The 15,678-nt window shown below is 36.9% G+C and overlaps 1 protein-coding gene and 1 long non-coding RNA gene across 7 annotated transcripts in view; one reads left to right on the forward strand and one right to left on the reverse strand.

Annotated features, from left to right (window-relative positions):
* Positions 1-134: 134 nt before the first annotated feature.
* On the reverse strand, positions 135-1,496 carry LOC147827021 (uncharacterized). The gene is made up of 2 exons (XR_015453197.1): positions 1,047-1,496; positions 135-561 (listed from the first exon to the last, which is right to left on the reverse strand). It is a non-coding gene; the product is annotated as an uncharacterized LOC147827021 (long non-coding RNA).
* Positions 1,497-1,599: 103 nt separating this feature from the next.
* The window catches only part of Prkd3 (protein kinase D3), a 76,863-nt gene continuing 62,784 nt past the window's right edge, over positions 1,600-15,678 (forward strand). For 5 of the 6 annotated variants that reach the window (XM_013070180.3, XM_004839299.4, XM_087216133.1 and 2 more), the window contains exons 1-2: positions 1,600-1,754; positions 9,006-9,932. In XM_013070180.3, the coding sequence (XP_012925634.1) occupies positions 9,645-9,932 (288 nt within the window). In that variant the 5' untranslated portion in view covers positions 1,600-1,754; positions 9,006-9,644. Of the gene's footprint in view, positions 1,755-1,911; positions 2,165-9,005; positions 9,933-15,678 lie in introns of those variants that run through there. The other variant, XM_021253727.2, reaches the window with a different exon arrangement.

Below are 15,678 nucleotides of genomic sequence, written 5' to 3' on the forward strand. Positions count from 1 at the left end.
TTAAACCCAATCTTATCTCTATAATTACCCTTAGACTAGGAATGAAACATCTTGAAGAAATTACAGTCCATGTCAAGCACAACAATTACAGGTACAAAGCTAGTCATGCTTAAATGTGTTGTTGAAAGACAAAAAAGTGGAAAAGACAATTTTATTTTTAAAAAGAGAAGCAGAACAGTGGGAATGAAATGTAATATAAATATGTAATATACATACTCTTGCACATACACACATTTCTGTATATTAGCAGTTTGATTCACTTAGAAAACATCTTTCTAGGCATAGTAACTCCATCTCTAAAAATCACATCAGGAAATGGAAGTCAATAGAGAGATGGCACTGGCTGAAAACTGCTCCAATGAGGTGCTGAGAATGTTGCTAAAAGGGTATTTGGGGCTGGACTAAATGTGTGTTGGGAAGTGGAAAGGGAAAAAAGGCACAGTTAGACAAGGGAGCTCTTTAAAAAACAAGGTAATCTTGAGTGAATCTACTTTCAATCTTAAATTAAAAGAATCAGCTTGAATTAGATACATATTACAGGATGTCAGCAGCTTTCAATTCCTGAGAATAGAAATAGATCAAGATTATACACCATTTTACTTGTCTCATGTTTAATATAACTTATTTTAAAATTCCCATTTCTTGGGGGCTACGAATTTAGGTAGTGGTAGAATCTGTGCTTAGCATATGGAAGGCTATAGGCTCCATCCCCATCATACAAAAAAAATTTGTTTTAAAATCTCATTTCTTAATTTCAAACCCAGGACTATCCATTAAGATTGATGATTTGGCTTCAAAAGTAGAGGCTCACTTAGGTTTATCTTCTTTCTATTCTCAAAAGCTATCCTCTTGACCTCTGGCTATTGCCTGTTTCAAAATATTTTACTAAAGTACTTTTGGGGATGAAATGTTGACACGGGACAACTATGTTATTTCTGTGACAACGGCTATCAGGTGCACAGCGTTTTCTCTAACATAAAACATCTATAATTTAGCACACGATGTCTTCTAGAGACCCTTAAGCGACTCCCACCCGCCCTACTCACCTGACACTACCACCCTCGTTTCGGGCACGTGGAAGCTTGGGTTCGGAGACCACCTCCCCACTACACTTCGCTCTGGGGTTAGGGGTCACACTCGAGGGCTTCATGGACCTGGAGGAAGCACAACAGTGAAAGTAGCCACTGCAGTTCACGGTGCCCTCGGTGAAGGGTTCGGGCTGTGTCGGTTCTGGTGCGGAACGCCCGGGCGCGGTGCCAAGCGGCCACCCGGAGGGCGGGGGGGGGGGCAGAGACCGTGTCTCAGGGTGCACACTGCTCTCCGCTCCGGACCCCTCAAAGTCCCGCGTTCAAGTTGTCACTTCTGGCCTCTCAGAAGGGAGAGCAAAAGAGAAGCGTGTCAGTAGAATATAGTGGGGTTAGAGTAAAGCGCGGAAGCGGGTCCACGCTCTGTCGCGTGCAGAGCCGCGCCCCCCAGGCACGCCCGACCTCGCCGCGCGGCCCCCACCCGGCCGGGGCCCGCGGGGGAACTACAGCTCCCGGCAGGCCCCGCGCCGGCCGCGCGCCCCCGCCCCGCGCGCCCCGGCCCCCCGCCCTGCCGCCTCAGGACGGGACGGGGAGGGCGGGAGAGAGGAAGGGGCGCCGGCGGCGGCGGCGGGCGGGATCCTGCTACGCGCGTGAAGCCTCGTCGGCGCCCTGTCCGAGACCCGGACGCCAGCGGGCTCGGAGCCTCTCAGGACTGCCCAGCCCGACTCCGTAAGTAGTCACCTCAGGGGGCGCGGGGCAGAGCCGGAAAAGTTCGTGCCGCCACCGCCACCGCTTTGTTCTCGCGGCCCGCCGGCCCCTCCCCCACCCGGCCGCCCGCACGCGGCGACGGCGGCGGCGGCAGCGACGGCGACGAGGGAAGCGGGACTTGGGGCGCGCGGGCTAGGCGGCGGCCGCGGCCAGGCGGGAAGTTGGGGCGGCCGGGAGAGCGGGGGCGCTGAGTTCCGGCGTCTGCACGGAGTCCAGCTTGGATTCGCGCTCCGCAGTAACCACCGCGCCCGGCCCCAGCTCCCCCAGCGTAGTTCCCGACGGCAGACCCGCTGCGCGCTGGGTGCGGAGTTTTGCATGTGCCTGTTCCTTTTCTTCTTTTCATCACTTGGCTTTGTACCCGTCGGAAAGGGGTGAGTAGATGGTGCTTGGAGAATGTCAGACCCCCACCCCGGTTTCCTGACTGCTTTGAGTTCTACAAGTTGCCGTGTTGCTCAGAGTTCTCGCCCCGGCGAGGTTTTTTGTTTTGTTTTGTTTTTGGAAGTTGAAATACTGAGGAGTGCGACTGTTCCTTTGAGCAAAAAACAAAACAAAACAAAAAAAACCTAACTACATACTGCTCCACTGCCTGCTGGATACTTTATTTCAAGTCTTTGGAACCAGACGCATAGGCCTGGCCGTCTGCAAGCATGAATATAAATCAAGCGACAGGCGACCGGCAGACTTTTACACACACAGATTGATGCAATGGATGTAACTGTCTTTTTAACCACACCCATCCCCACAGGAAATAAGACCATCAGTGTCATCTTTGATTAGAAAAGATAAGTACACCCCGAACTACTACTTTGTAGGACATGGCCTTGATAAGCTGTGTAGCCACAAATGAAACAAAAACTTTTAAATGCCCTACTTTGGACCCTAGAAAATGTTATTACTCTTCAAATGCTTTTACTTTGTATTCAGTGGTTTGTTTGGGGTTTTTTTTTTTTCAGCGATTTTGATTTTGCTTATTCGAGATTAAACTTTTAATGAGAGGGCAGGGAATACCTGTGGATTTGCTGCAGGTTTCCACAAAGTTCTCCCACTGAGGTCTAAGCCATTTTTACTCTTACTCCTTACCCAATTAGAATCTGGGGTGAGATCAAGTATGGCAATTCAGCCAAAAGGAAAAAGTGGGAAGTTTTAGTAAAAGTAATATTTAAAACATGTCATCGGAACCTTCATGATGGGTTTTGCTTTGTAGTACAGTAAATGTGGTGGACTTGAGCTAATTCTTGTTTGACATGCCAATTATCAGGCATTTCACATGTCATGATCACTCAGATTCAAGATTGTTGACTGGTATATATACTGAAACTAATTTTTTAAGCATCCCTGATAGTAATAAGTCTTTAGTTATACACATTTTTATAAATTCTTGGTTTCATCAGATGACCACTTTAAAATAGACATTTCCTCCTGTGTGTGTGTAGTTTTTAGTTCAAACACAGCTACACACAAAAAAGAACTTAATAAATATCTTTCAGATACTAAGTTTTTAAAATAACTTAAGAATGAGAACACCTTGTACAGGAAAAAAAGGGATATACGGTCACTTAAATGGGGTGTTTTCTCATTTTTTAAGTTGATGAAAATATTAACTATTATGGAGTTAATTGCTCGCTTTTAAACGTAACTACTTGTACAGAACTCAGAGTTTAATATGTAAGAAAATTTACTTGCTATCATGAGTTTTAATTTCATTTAATAATCTCAGTCTCCTATGCTGATCATACTTTGAGTCTCTGATTATGTAACTCAAATTGAACTTGTTTTATATGAATGCCTTTTTGGAGCAGTGGTTTAAGAAAAAAATTGAGATAAGGTACTTAGGGCATATTTTAGTTTTCATTTTAACATAGAAAAAAGTTTTCTCTACTTGTGTGATTAGTTTGTAGTGGAAATATGTGAGAAATTGTCTGTTGGCTGTTAGCCAATCAGATTTCAGATTCTACTGGTGCAAAGATGAAGATGTATCAAGCTCAACATAGATTTGTATTGCATTGCCAGACTGGCAGTCTAATCTTATTACTGGATATACTTTTCAGTGCCTGAGTAGAGAGCACACATGATGTTCCCTCTCAGTACTCTGCCTGATAGTGAAGAACTAAGATTCAAATGTCACTGTCCCAGATGAACAGAATTTCAGAGGAAACAATTTAGTTTAATGCAGAGGTCTTAAGAAGGAGAGTATTAATCTAAGGTAATAGTCATGTTTTCAAAAATACATAAGTAGTAGGTGTTGCTACAAAATATGATTTTTGAAATATACTTGAGTTTTTATGCAGTATACAGTATAAAACGTTAGGATTATTAAAGGCAGAATGTGGATGTAGACTTAAGCATTGCATTGAAAAAGGCCCGTGCTTTTTTATATGCTTAAAGAATACAGGTACATCATCAGTGTGGGGATGGGAGATATAACCCTCCACCTCATTAGTATTACTAGTGCATAAAACTAAATTAAATCTAGACAACTCTGTAATGGAGTCATGGGAAATATGCCAGCTAGAAAAGCATTTTACATCTTCACTTTAACCTTTACTAAATGCAAAAAGAACGCTGGCTACGCTAAATAATAGTTCCCTTTTGAAGTATTTAATAACTAAGTATGTTTTGTCTTCTTGGAATCTTCTTGCCTCTATTTCTTTGAGTACTTCTTATCTAAAGATACTGGTTTATGGGCCAGGGATTTAGCTCAGTGGTTCCAGCGCCTGCCTCGCAAGCGCAAGGTCCCGAGTTGGACCCCCGGTACCAAAAAAAAAAAAATTCTCTTGTTAGGCCCAGGGATTTAGCTCAGTGGTTCCGGTGCCTGCCTTGCAAGCGCAAGGTCCCGAGTTTGATCCCCGGTACCAATAAATAAATAAATAAAAAGATAAAAAGTGGATATAATTTATAATAAATAAATAAATAAAGATACTGTCTTAAATATTGTTGCCTTAAAAGAACTTTCCTTGAGAGCCCACGTGAAATTAAGTCCTCTTAGTATACTCTTACTATATGGCTTCTCATAGTTTGTAATTACCTCACTATTTATGCAAATGTTAGCTTAATGTCTATGAGTTGCTGAGAGAGCAGGGCCCGTGTCTGTTTTGGTCACTGCTGTGTATAACTCCAGGATCCTTCATAGCAGTCTGGTAAATAAATAGTACTCAGTAACTATTCATTGAATGAAAATGCTGTTGTTAGAGCTTCTCCTCATTAGAGACTTTGTTAAGATAGAAATTAAAGTGATGAGGGGAGGGGAAGTGTGTGAGGGGAAGGAAGTACATCAGCTTATGATATTATCAGAAACTAATCCTCAGCCAAGTCCCCTATCCTCCAGGGCCTTTGTTTTACCTTCTCTGTAACAATCGGGCAAACCGGGCTCGAGATACTTTGTTATTCAATATAATTTCAGTTTCAGTGGTGACGGATATGTAAGCTCATTTGAATGGGTTACATAATAGATAACTCTCCCAAAAAATATCTGAGGTGTCCCAAATAAACATATTAGATATTCTTACCAAGTAGACAATATCATCATTGGAAACCTCTCTCATAAGTGTTAGAAACAACCTCTCATTGGTGAGACAGTTTATAAATTCATAAGATATACTCTTTTAGTTTTCTAATTGATACCTAAAGACAGAAAACTAAGCAACACACAAAGATTCATATGGAATTGTTAGATTTCTTTCAGTACTTAGTCTTAGTATTTTGCGTCCTACATTTTATTGCATCTTATGGAGAAAATCAAAATAACATAAAATCAGGAGAAGGGAAACAGATGGGATGAATGTACAAAAACTAATATGACATCTTCTATATTTGTGTTCATGCTGAAACTTTTAAAAATCACTTTTATACAAAATTATATATAGCTTATTATGAAGTTATCACTAATTCTGGTAAATTAGTCAACTGTATTAGACAATTACTGTTATTTGGTTAATATTAATTGGTATAATAGAGATTGCATGGGCAGATACCCATCAAAACAAATTATTACTATGTAATACAGCAATATAATGTATTGAAGTACTTGACTTTCATACAGAATTAATCATAAATATTTTACTACTTTATTATGATAGATCAGATTTTTGCAGCTACTCAAGTTAGATGCATTACAAAGTCTCTAATGAGACACCCTGTTCAATTGTTAAGTTCTTCAGCGTGGAAAGAAATAGTAGAAAGAACAAGGGATTTGGAGTTGGGGGCATTTTAAATTGTTTCCATCACATTATCTGTGTAGCTGTGGTTAGTCAAAAACTCTGGTTCCATTTCTGTAAAACAGTTAAATGTCTTGGGAGTAGTACAAAGATTTAATGAAGGATCATATCTCACTTGGAGAGTTTAGCATAAAGTAGAGGCTTAATTGTTCTTTTATTTAATTACTGTAAAAATAGCTAAAACTTATTGAACAGTTTGAACAGTTAATGTATGCCAGGTACTGTTATAGATAGGGACTTAATGTGCAGGAGCTCAGTCCTTACCATATTGGTGATATATGTAAGTAGTGCTGTCATCTTCTACTTTCTGCAGTAATAATGAATAAAACCAATTCTTCTATTAACACCTCTTCAAATATTTGAAGGCCACTTGATTTTATTAAGCATATATAATTTTTTATCATATGCTGCTTTCATCTGTATCTGTATATGTGTCTCCCTGCTCCAATCTAAAAATCTATAGCTCCAAAAATGTAGACCATTGAAATAAACATAATATTGATGTAAACCGACTAAAGTGAATACACAGATTGATACTGAAGGATTCTCAGTGCCTGGAGGATATACATTTGCATTGATTCTTTTAGTCACCTGTTATATTAACAGCTCTTGGGTTCATAACTCACACTCATGAATAGCTTCCAAGTCAGCATTTCCCCATTTGTTTGTTGCATGTTGAACTTGATGAAACTAAATGGAAAGATTTACATTTATCTTTGTCAAGTTTCACTTTAATTTTAGTTTATTTCTCCCGGATTACTTCCACCTAAAGGAATATCATTTGTGTTTTTACCTCACACATAATAAAATAAGTAAATAAGGCTAAGCACAGAGTTCCAAAGTCTGCCCCTAAAGGCTTTCCTCATTTAAGTTGACATAGTTTCCCAACTCCACTAACTCCCGACTCCCTTGAGCAACATATTTACAGGTAGATGGAAAGCCATCCCAAATACTGTTCCTGTCAGAATATACCTGCCCCTACTTCCAAAGACTTGTGCATTTGCAAACACACACACACAGTGGCTTTGCTAATTAGTGATTTTGGGCAAATCTTAACCTCTGAACTTCTGTTTCCTCAACCTTAGAATGGGTTGTTGTGAGGATTAAATGAGATAATATGTAGTGCTTAGAACATTGGCAGGTACTGAGAGTTCCGTGGATGTAACACTTTTCTTTTATCTAAGAAGTCTAATACTCTTTTCCCAGTTGAAAGTGTAATGGACTTGACATTACTGCTTTTGTTTAAATTCAGGCTGACATTTAATGATCATTATATTCTCTAGTTATTCACGAACCATTTGCTTCATAATCTATTCTCAGATTTGTCTTAAAGATTTATTAGTTTATCTAATTTCTGAAATTTGTTCACCCACTTCTCCAGCCTTCAATCTTGAAGAAACCCTGCCTATCTCTGGATCACGATCACTTCTCTCATTCTGAGGTCTTTCTCCAACCATTTTTGGAGTCAGCTTTGTGACAACACTTGCTCACTGTTTTAGCTGTATGGGACTGACTGTATCTGGGCCCAAAGACTTGAACTTATAAAATCATTTCAGTCTCTCGTATTCATGAAGCCCAAGTTTCAGTTCTCAGTGCTCTTCTGCAACTTTATTTAAAAACTGTTAGAGAAGATAAGCAAATAGAAGTTGACCAATTTTGTCTCTGTGTGATCTCTCAACCTTACCAACATCCTCTTTGAGCAGTGATTCTCAGTTCCTTGTTCTCTTTGAGAAATAGTATGTTATTGTGGAGACAGTGCTGGGTAACAAAGTTTGAAATCTGAGTTCTGATTCCCACTCCACCTCTTCATAGCCATGTGGTAAGTTGCTTTACCACGTGTGCTTTAGTTTACTCATCTGCAAAAATGGTAGTATTTCCCTGCCAACTTTCAAGGAGGTATCAAGAGATAAAGTATGTGAAACATTTATAAAACTACCAAGTGCTGTACAATTTAGTGATTTACTTGAAAGTAACTCTAAATGCTTTTATCTTTAAGCAGATTTTTTTCTGAGCTTTTCTTATTTTTAATACCACTATATTTGTATTTTTGCTCTTCTGTCACATTCATCTTAATTTAGCCCCATTAACTTCTTTGCAGAGAGTCATTCAGCAGTCACACAGCATGTTTCACTTTTTCAGCCTTGAAATTCTCTATGGGTACATAGATAAAATTTAGAAGGATTTGTCTCTTGTAAGTCATTTTACTTAGCCATGTAGGGTCATATACTTTCATACTTTTTTTTTTGAACATGTCTTTTCACTGTAAGTAGTGTCCACTTTCTTGCCATTAGAGATACTTTATGATGAGGTCACTTTCTCTTAAGTCCGTATCATAATAGGTCTATTATCGTACTTCTTTGGAGGCCATATAACCAACTGTCCAGCCTTCCTGCTTCCTTAGTCTTCTAAACGGATTTATCAGTAAAGCAAGTCAGGAGTCATATTTTGGTAGAATTAGACTTTTAATGTATATTTTAAAAGAATACTCTTCTCTATATTAGGAAAATATTATGCATATTTTATATGGCTGGATTGTACATGTTTTAAATGTGTGATGATGTTAGTTTTACTCTTTGTCCCTTCTGTCTTCTTTATTTTTGTCATAACTCAGGTGTATAAAGTGGAATAAAAATGTTTATGCTTCATTAATTTAAAATTTTTTTCTTCAAGTTTCATAAGTTACTAAGTAATACTAGGATTATTTTTTCAAGCAGGAGGCTCTGTATGAAATATCTGTAGTAAAAAATGATTCTGATCAAAAATGGCTACCCATTAGGCTGTAATAGTGAAATATGAACATTTAACCAAAAATTATCATTTAAAAACTATAGGGGCGGGTGGGGCTTTAGCTCAGTGGTTCCGCCACCTGCCTCACAAGCACAAGGTCCCGAGTTCGATCCGCAGTACCAAAAAAAAAAACAAACTATAGGGATTTTTGTATTTTTAAATTGTCAAGTGAATATAAAATATTAAAAACCTTTTTAAAAATTCTTTCTAGGCTGACTGTATCACAAAGCATCAACCTTTCTTGATGGACCCATTCGTCAAATGAAATATGCTTGTTCTATTTGTAAAAGATTATTATTTCATCATAGAAAAACTTCACGCCCAAAATGAAAATGAGGACATTTAAAGGGGTGATTTAAGTAGTGGATATTTAAGGTATTCCATCAAATCATTGAACCAAAGGATAAATATTGAATAGATTAATCCCAAACACTGTTTTTCACCCAGGAAGATTTTATCTTGAGAGAAAAAGAACTTTGTTTTCTGAAATGAAGAGTGAGAGACAAGAACAGACTTAAAAGAAAATAGATGAAGATACTAGTAAAAAGCAATGTCAATCGTTATTCTCATGAAGATAACTCAATGATGTGAAATCCTTTGCAGATCCATGATTTTAGTCCTAAGACAAGACTCTTTTTTGATAGTATTCATTAAGAGAAGTAGGACCTTTTGTTCGTTCAGACCACAGTGACAGAATTTGTAATCATTGGCATGAATGGCTTAATGCAGGAAATAAGCTTTCATCTAAATCCAAAAGTGCAGTCATTTTTGTGCTGCTCTTATTTTGAAAACCTCTTTAGAACCATTTAAAAAGAATTGACAGCTATTTTTAAAGGTTAAAGAAAGGCAGATGTCTGCAAATAATTCCCCTCCATCAGCCCAGAAGTCTGTATTACCTGGAACAAGTCCTGCTGTGCTTCCAACTTCTTCTCCGTGTTCAAGTCCTAAGACCGGATTCTCTGCCCGACTCTCTAATGGCAGCTGCAGCGCACCGTCTCTCACCAACTCCAGAGGCTCTGTGCATACAGTTTCATTTCTGCTGCAGATTGGCCTCACACGGGAGAGTGTTACCATTGAAGCCCAGGAACTGTCTTTATCTGCTGTCAAGGATCTTGTGTGCTCCATTGTTTATCAAAAGGTACTGTGCAAGCTATTTCTATTAATAGTTTTTCTAATTAATAGTTCTAATGCTTCTCTATAAATTATACATGTTAAAAATGAGTTAACAGGGCCGGGGATTTAGCTCAGTGGTTCTGCTGCCTGCCTTGCAAGCGCAAGGACCCGAGTTCGATCCCCAGTACCAAAAAAAAAAAAAATGATTTAACACATGGATCCATCTGTAATTCATGTCCTGATTATGAGCATGTTTGGAAGTATTTGAATAGACTGTGAATGGAAAGTGAAATTTCAGAATCTAATTGGAACCTACAGTATATCCTAGATTGAAAATATCACTTATCCCAGCATTAAAATACCACTATGTATCCCTAAAAAACAGAAGAATCTGTAAAGCCAAGGGGACATAGAAATCTTAATTGTTATCAGAGAAGAAAGTCAGGAGTAGAAGGACATAAGACACTGAGAAGGTGCCTTACCAAAAAGTTGGGACACAGCAGTAGCCCAGCTCCGCACCTTACACAGCTAGGTGCTCTATGTTTTGCCTTCTCTTTCAGAGTTCTCTTCCATTTAGATTCTTAGTATTTTTCAGAGACCAATCTACTTAAACTACCATTTTAATCTAGGAGGATAGTCTCCAAAAAAAGTAAGTCAGTTTTGAAAATATGACATAATATTTGAAAATTCGGAGTGGCTTTGTTTCCCATCTGTTCATCTCCTGCCCTATGTCATGGCAGTTTTTAAATAATTTAAGCTAAATAGCTTTAATCTTGACTTGGTGGATGAACTAGTATGTTTTTTATTTATTATGCACTCTTTATATGGGTTATGTGAATTGGTTATATATATGTTTCGGATTTGCTTCAAGCAAATTTTTTAATTTTCTGCTTGTAAAAATTGTCTCTTAGATTAATAGATTTGAATTTAGATTCTTAATCTATTTCTGTTGTGTTTCCTTGTCCTTTATTAATGTTTGTCATTATCTTCTGATTTAAAAGTAATTACCAATACAGAAATGTCATGCAGTTTGAAAATGACCTATAATCTATAGTGTTTGGGTTTTTTTTTTTTTTGGTACCGGGGATCGAACTCCGGACCTCACGCTTGCAAGGCAGGCGCCAGAACCACTGAGCTATATCCCCGGCTCTAACCTGTAGTGTTTTAACAGTGACTTAATTGTGTTAATGTTACCTAAAATAAGAACAACTACAATACTTTTGCAGGTCTATAGAAGCATCTTTTAGTATCTTTGCTTTTAGTTTCCCTTTTATTACACATTATGGAGGTTTTTCACACTTTGCAAGTAGGTTGTAACTTTTTATTTAAAGACAGTATTTAAACTTAAATGTAATATGTGACTTAAATGTTATGTTTCTTTTTTATTTGAAGTCTTAGAAACTCTTAACCAATATTTTGGTGAATCTGTTATTTTCAATTTTTGGAATTTTTAATTGTTTTTTAATTAATAAAAAATTGTATTTATCATGTATAACATGTTTTAAAATGTTACATATGTAAAATGGCTATATTGAGCTAATTAACTTTGCCTACTGATTTATGTCAACTAATTCATTTACTTATATAGATACACACTGATTTTTTTTTTTTTTTTGCAGGATAATAGAATTAGCTATATTATGTAGTGGGTGATTTTGGCTAAGTGACTTTAATTCTCTGAATCACAGTTTGCAGATCTGGCAAATCATTGAGTTTGAATGATTTCCAATATGTAATTCTCCATGTAAAATTCCAAATTGTTTAATCTGAATTTGAGCCCTCATTGTTAGAAGCAGATCAACGAAAAAGGAGTCTCAAGAGGTGGATGACCTTTTCAGGTTCTAATTGGAAGGAAATCTTAAGGGAGCAGCTTCAATTCTGGAATTTTACAGAATGCCTTCATGAATCTCTGACCCATCTGGGAGATGGGAAGACTATGTCAGAAATTCTTTTTTTTACCTTCTCTCTTGTCTTAGACAGCTTGCTCACCAGTCATCCATTTTCCTTATTTGTACATGTACAGCTCCAGATTAACTTCCAAGACTCCAAAATAATTAGTTGGGTGATATTTGGAAATTATTTTGAATCTCTCAAGAAAAGCGTCGCTTGAAAAATCATAATTTTGATACCATATGAAGGGGGAGTCATATCTTTCATGTTAATAGAAATGATTCCCCCATCAATGAATGCCCCACATTTTTAAAATAATGAGGATAGTTTATGTTAATAATAGCTATCCTTCGGCTGGGGATTTAGCTCGATTCCACCGCCTGCCTCGCAAGCGCAAGGTCCCGAGTTCAATCTCCGGTACCAAAAAAAATATAATAATAGCTATCCTTATTGAGTGGTTATTATATTCTTGATTCTGTTCTCACCACTTTACATATATTTCTTTCATTCTTTATAGCCTCACTGTTTGAGGTAAGTACAATTATGTGTAAGGAAAATGAAGCATATAGGGATTAAGTAATTTTCCAAAGTATTTAAAAGTAAGAATTCAGAGTTCATGTTTTAAATTGTGTTCAAACCATATTGTCTTTCTATTATCAAACGTTGCACAATTGTAAAATGCCTTCTAATTAAGTGTACAGTACATTCAGTAACCACAGAATATAGTTCTTAGGACAACTTAAATGCCTGTGTATACTGATCCCTGCTCTAACAAACTAAAGTAAATGGTCCTTCATAAGAATTGATATTTAAAACTCTAGAAGGTACACCAGTACCTAACACATAATTAGATGATTTGATTTCACAGATGTACCTGCTCTTTTTATTTCTGTTTTTAGTAAACTTAATTATTGAGAATCTTCAAATCATATAGCACTGGTTAAGTTTTAGGAAATTAATCATAAAACAAGTAATATAGCAAGGGAAACATGTTCACCAGCATAAAACTTGAAAATCAGCAAGTGAAATTAAGGTTTTCTCAGGTTGATGAAGAATGTAGAAGGCTTCACACAGACAGTAACATTAATCGTCATACTTAAAGCATGAGCAAGATTTCAATAATTTGGGAGGTGAAAAATATATTCCAGGCAAAAGGATCAGGATGAACAAAGAGTTGGAAAGGGGAAAAGAAAATAGGATAACATTTATTGACTACCTACTCTGGGCCGGGAACTTCATAAACATTCAGCCTAATTCATACAACAGTCTATGGTAAATCTCAAACTTTAATCATGTGGGAATTCTATAAACATTTTGAATCAGTAGGTTTGTGTGGGTATGCATTTCTGACATGTTACCTGGTAGCATTGATGCTCCTTTCACGATAGACCATACTGAATTGCAAGGGTATAGGTGGTCTATATTCAGTGAAAGGAGGAAACTGGAATTTCAGAGACATTTGAATTACTTGCTAAAAGTTCGATTTTAAACAAAGGTCAATCAACTCAAAGACTTATATATGGATTTATCTATACCATGTTGCCTTCCTCCTGGCAGTGAAAAGTTTCACACTTGATTCTTCTAAGTGTAGAGATTTAATTAAGGTCTTTGTTGCGGCAAAATGAGATGACCACACCTGTTTTGGAAAACTTAAATATGGAAGCTGAGTGTGAGATGAAGTAGGAAGACCAGATAAGAGGCAATTGTAATGATGAATTGAGACATTTGGAGAGTGAAGACATATTAGAAGGTTATCAAGAAAATAACTTTAGTAATACTTGACATTGTATTGAATATGAATATGAGGGAATAGCAAAGAGTGAAAGACAGGCAACTTTAGTTGTTGAATGAGTGGCAATGCTGGTGAGCAACATCGAAAATTTAGGGAAAAAGGTAAGATTTTTTTCTGTCGGAGATAGTGGAATTTATTTTTTTCAAACTTTAATAAGAGAGAGTTCTTGTGTTCTGCAATTATTAGGATTGTTAAAAGAGTGTTCTTTCACCTAAGATTTTATGTAGGGATACACACTGGGACCCTTTTGCTGTCCTTGACTCTTGCAATATAGTCATTATTCTTCGAGAAAGACCACCCCTGCAAAAAAAGACTGTCACCGCTCTTTTGTTTGCAAAAAAGGTAAAAAGGGGCCAGGGATTTAGCTCAGTGGTTTCGTCGCCTGCTGTGCAAGGGCAAGGACCCGAGTTCGATCCCCGGTACCGGGAAAAAAAAAAAAAAAAAGGGTAAAAAGATGATGAAAAGATCTTTCAGTTTGGAGAACCTGAGAAGAGACCATTAGCAATGAAATAAGCTCAAAGGCCCACCTTACTTTGCAATTAGGGAAGGATGACTACTTGGCTTATAAATTTCATTTTAATGGTATTTAAGATTTTTGAAAATATATTGTTAATCTGCTAGTCATAATACTAGATGTAGATTACATGTTCTGTGGTTTTGCTTTCTGGTTACTAGAATATTAGTAATAATTAACTTCAGACATGAGCGATAAAAATGTGTGATCTCAGATATTAGAGAATGTAGTTTGTAAATTTGTAAGATTTGTTAAAGTACCATTTTAGTGATCCAAGGTGGAAATGGTGATATTATTTGAAGTATTTTATAGCTATCTCTTCCCCAGGTGCCCCCCCATACATTTTTTGGTGTGTATAAAGAGCCCCACCATATATAGATAACATAACAAAATACAGAATAGTGCAGACTCTGCTGTCATATTGTATGTTATATGTATACACACTGACATATATATGCATGTATTACATACACAAAAATATTTAAACATTTTAAAAATAATGATCTAAAAGGAATGGTTATTATAAGCTATTGAGTAAGATTAGATTTTTGTGTTGATTTATTTTCTTGATTGTTTATACAGAAATGTATCATGTCCATATATTTCAGTATTTTTCTTCCCCAAGTTCTAGTTTTATAAGGTCTGTATTTAAAAATTTTTATTTGAGATAGTTTTTTATAAAATCTTACAATTTAAGTTCACGAGTCTGATGCGTTTTAACAACTGTATATACAGTTATATGACCACTGATCATTCAAATTATAAAGCATTTCCGTCACCCTGTAAATCTCTCTTCCACTTTTGCAGTCTCTTCCCTTCACTCATGGCCCTGAGCAACTACTGCTCTGCATTCTTACAGTGTAATCTCACGTCTTCTGGATTTTCACATAAATGAGATCATACAGCGGTGTATAGTCTTTTGTTTTTTTTTCTTTCACCTAGCAGTATTTTCTTGAAATTCATTTATGTATTTGTGTTTCAGCAGTTCCTTTTTAATGCTGAACTAGCCCATTTTATGGACTTACCACAATTTGTTCATTTATTACCTGAGTGACATTAGAGTTGTTTCTTTCTTGGGCTGTTATGCGTAAAGTTTCTGTCAACATTCCCTTATAAATCTAATTTAAGATATTTGTGTTTCTCTTGGGTACTTAGGAGTGTAATGACTGGGTCATATGATAGATGTATATTCATGTAATATCAACAAACTTTTCCAAAATAAACATACCCTTTCCTTGTCTTTTCAGCTCCACATTCGTGCTAGCCTTTGGTTTTATCAGTCTTTTTAATTTAGCCAGTCTGGTTGGAGTAATACCTCCATCTGATTTTGATTTGCATTTCCTTAATGATTAATAATACATGTTTTCATGGGCTTCCCATTCATGTTTTCTCTAGGAAAGTCTGTACAAATTATTTGTCTTACTATTGAGTGTAAAAGCTCATCATATATCCTGGATGCAAGTTCTCTTTTGATTACTGTATATTGACAAATTATAGTTACATATACTTACGGAGTACAAAGTAATGTTATGATTTTTATATTGATTTTTTTTTTTTTTTTTTGGTACTGGGGAT

Source organism: Heterocephalus glaber, unplaced genomic scaffold (assembly GCF_053883595.1).
Source record: "Heterocephalus glaber isolate CG9 unplaced genomic scaffold, H.glaber_assembly_v1.0 deba00001457, whole genome shotgun sequence".
Taxonomy (NCBI): Eukaryota; Metazoa; Chordata; class Mammalia; order Rodentia; family Bathyergidae; genus Heterocephalus; species Heterocephalus glaber.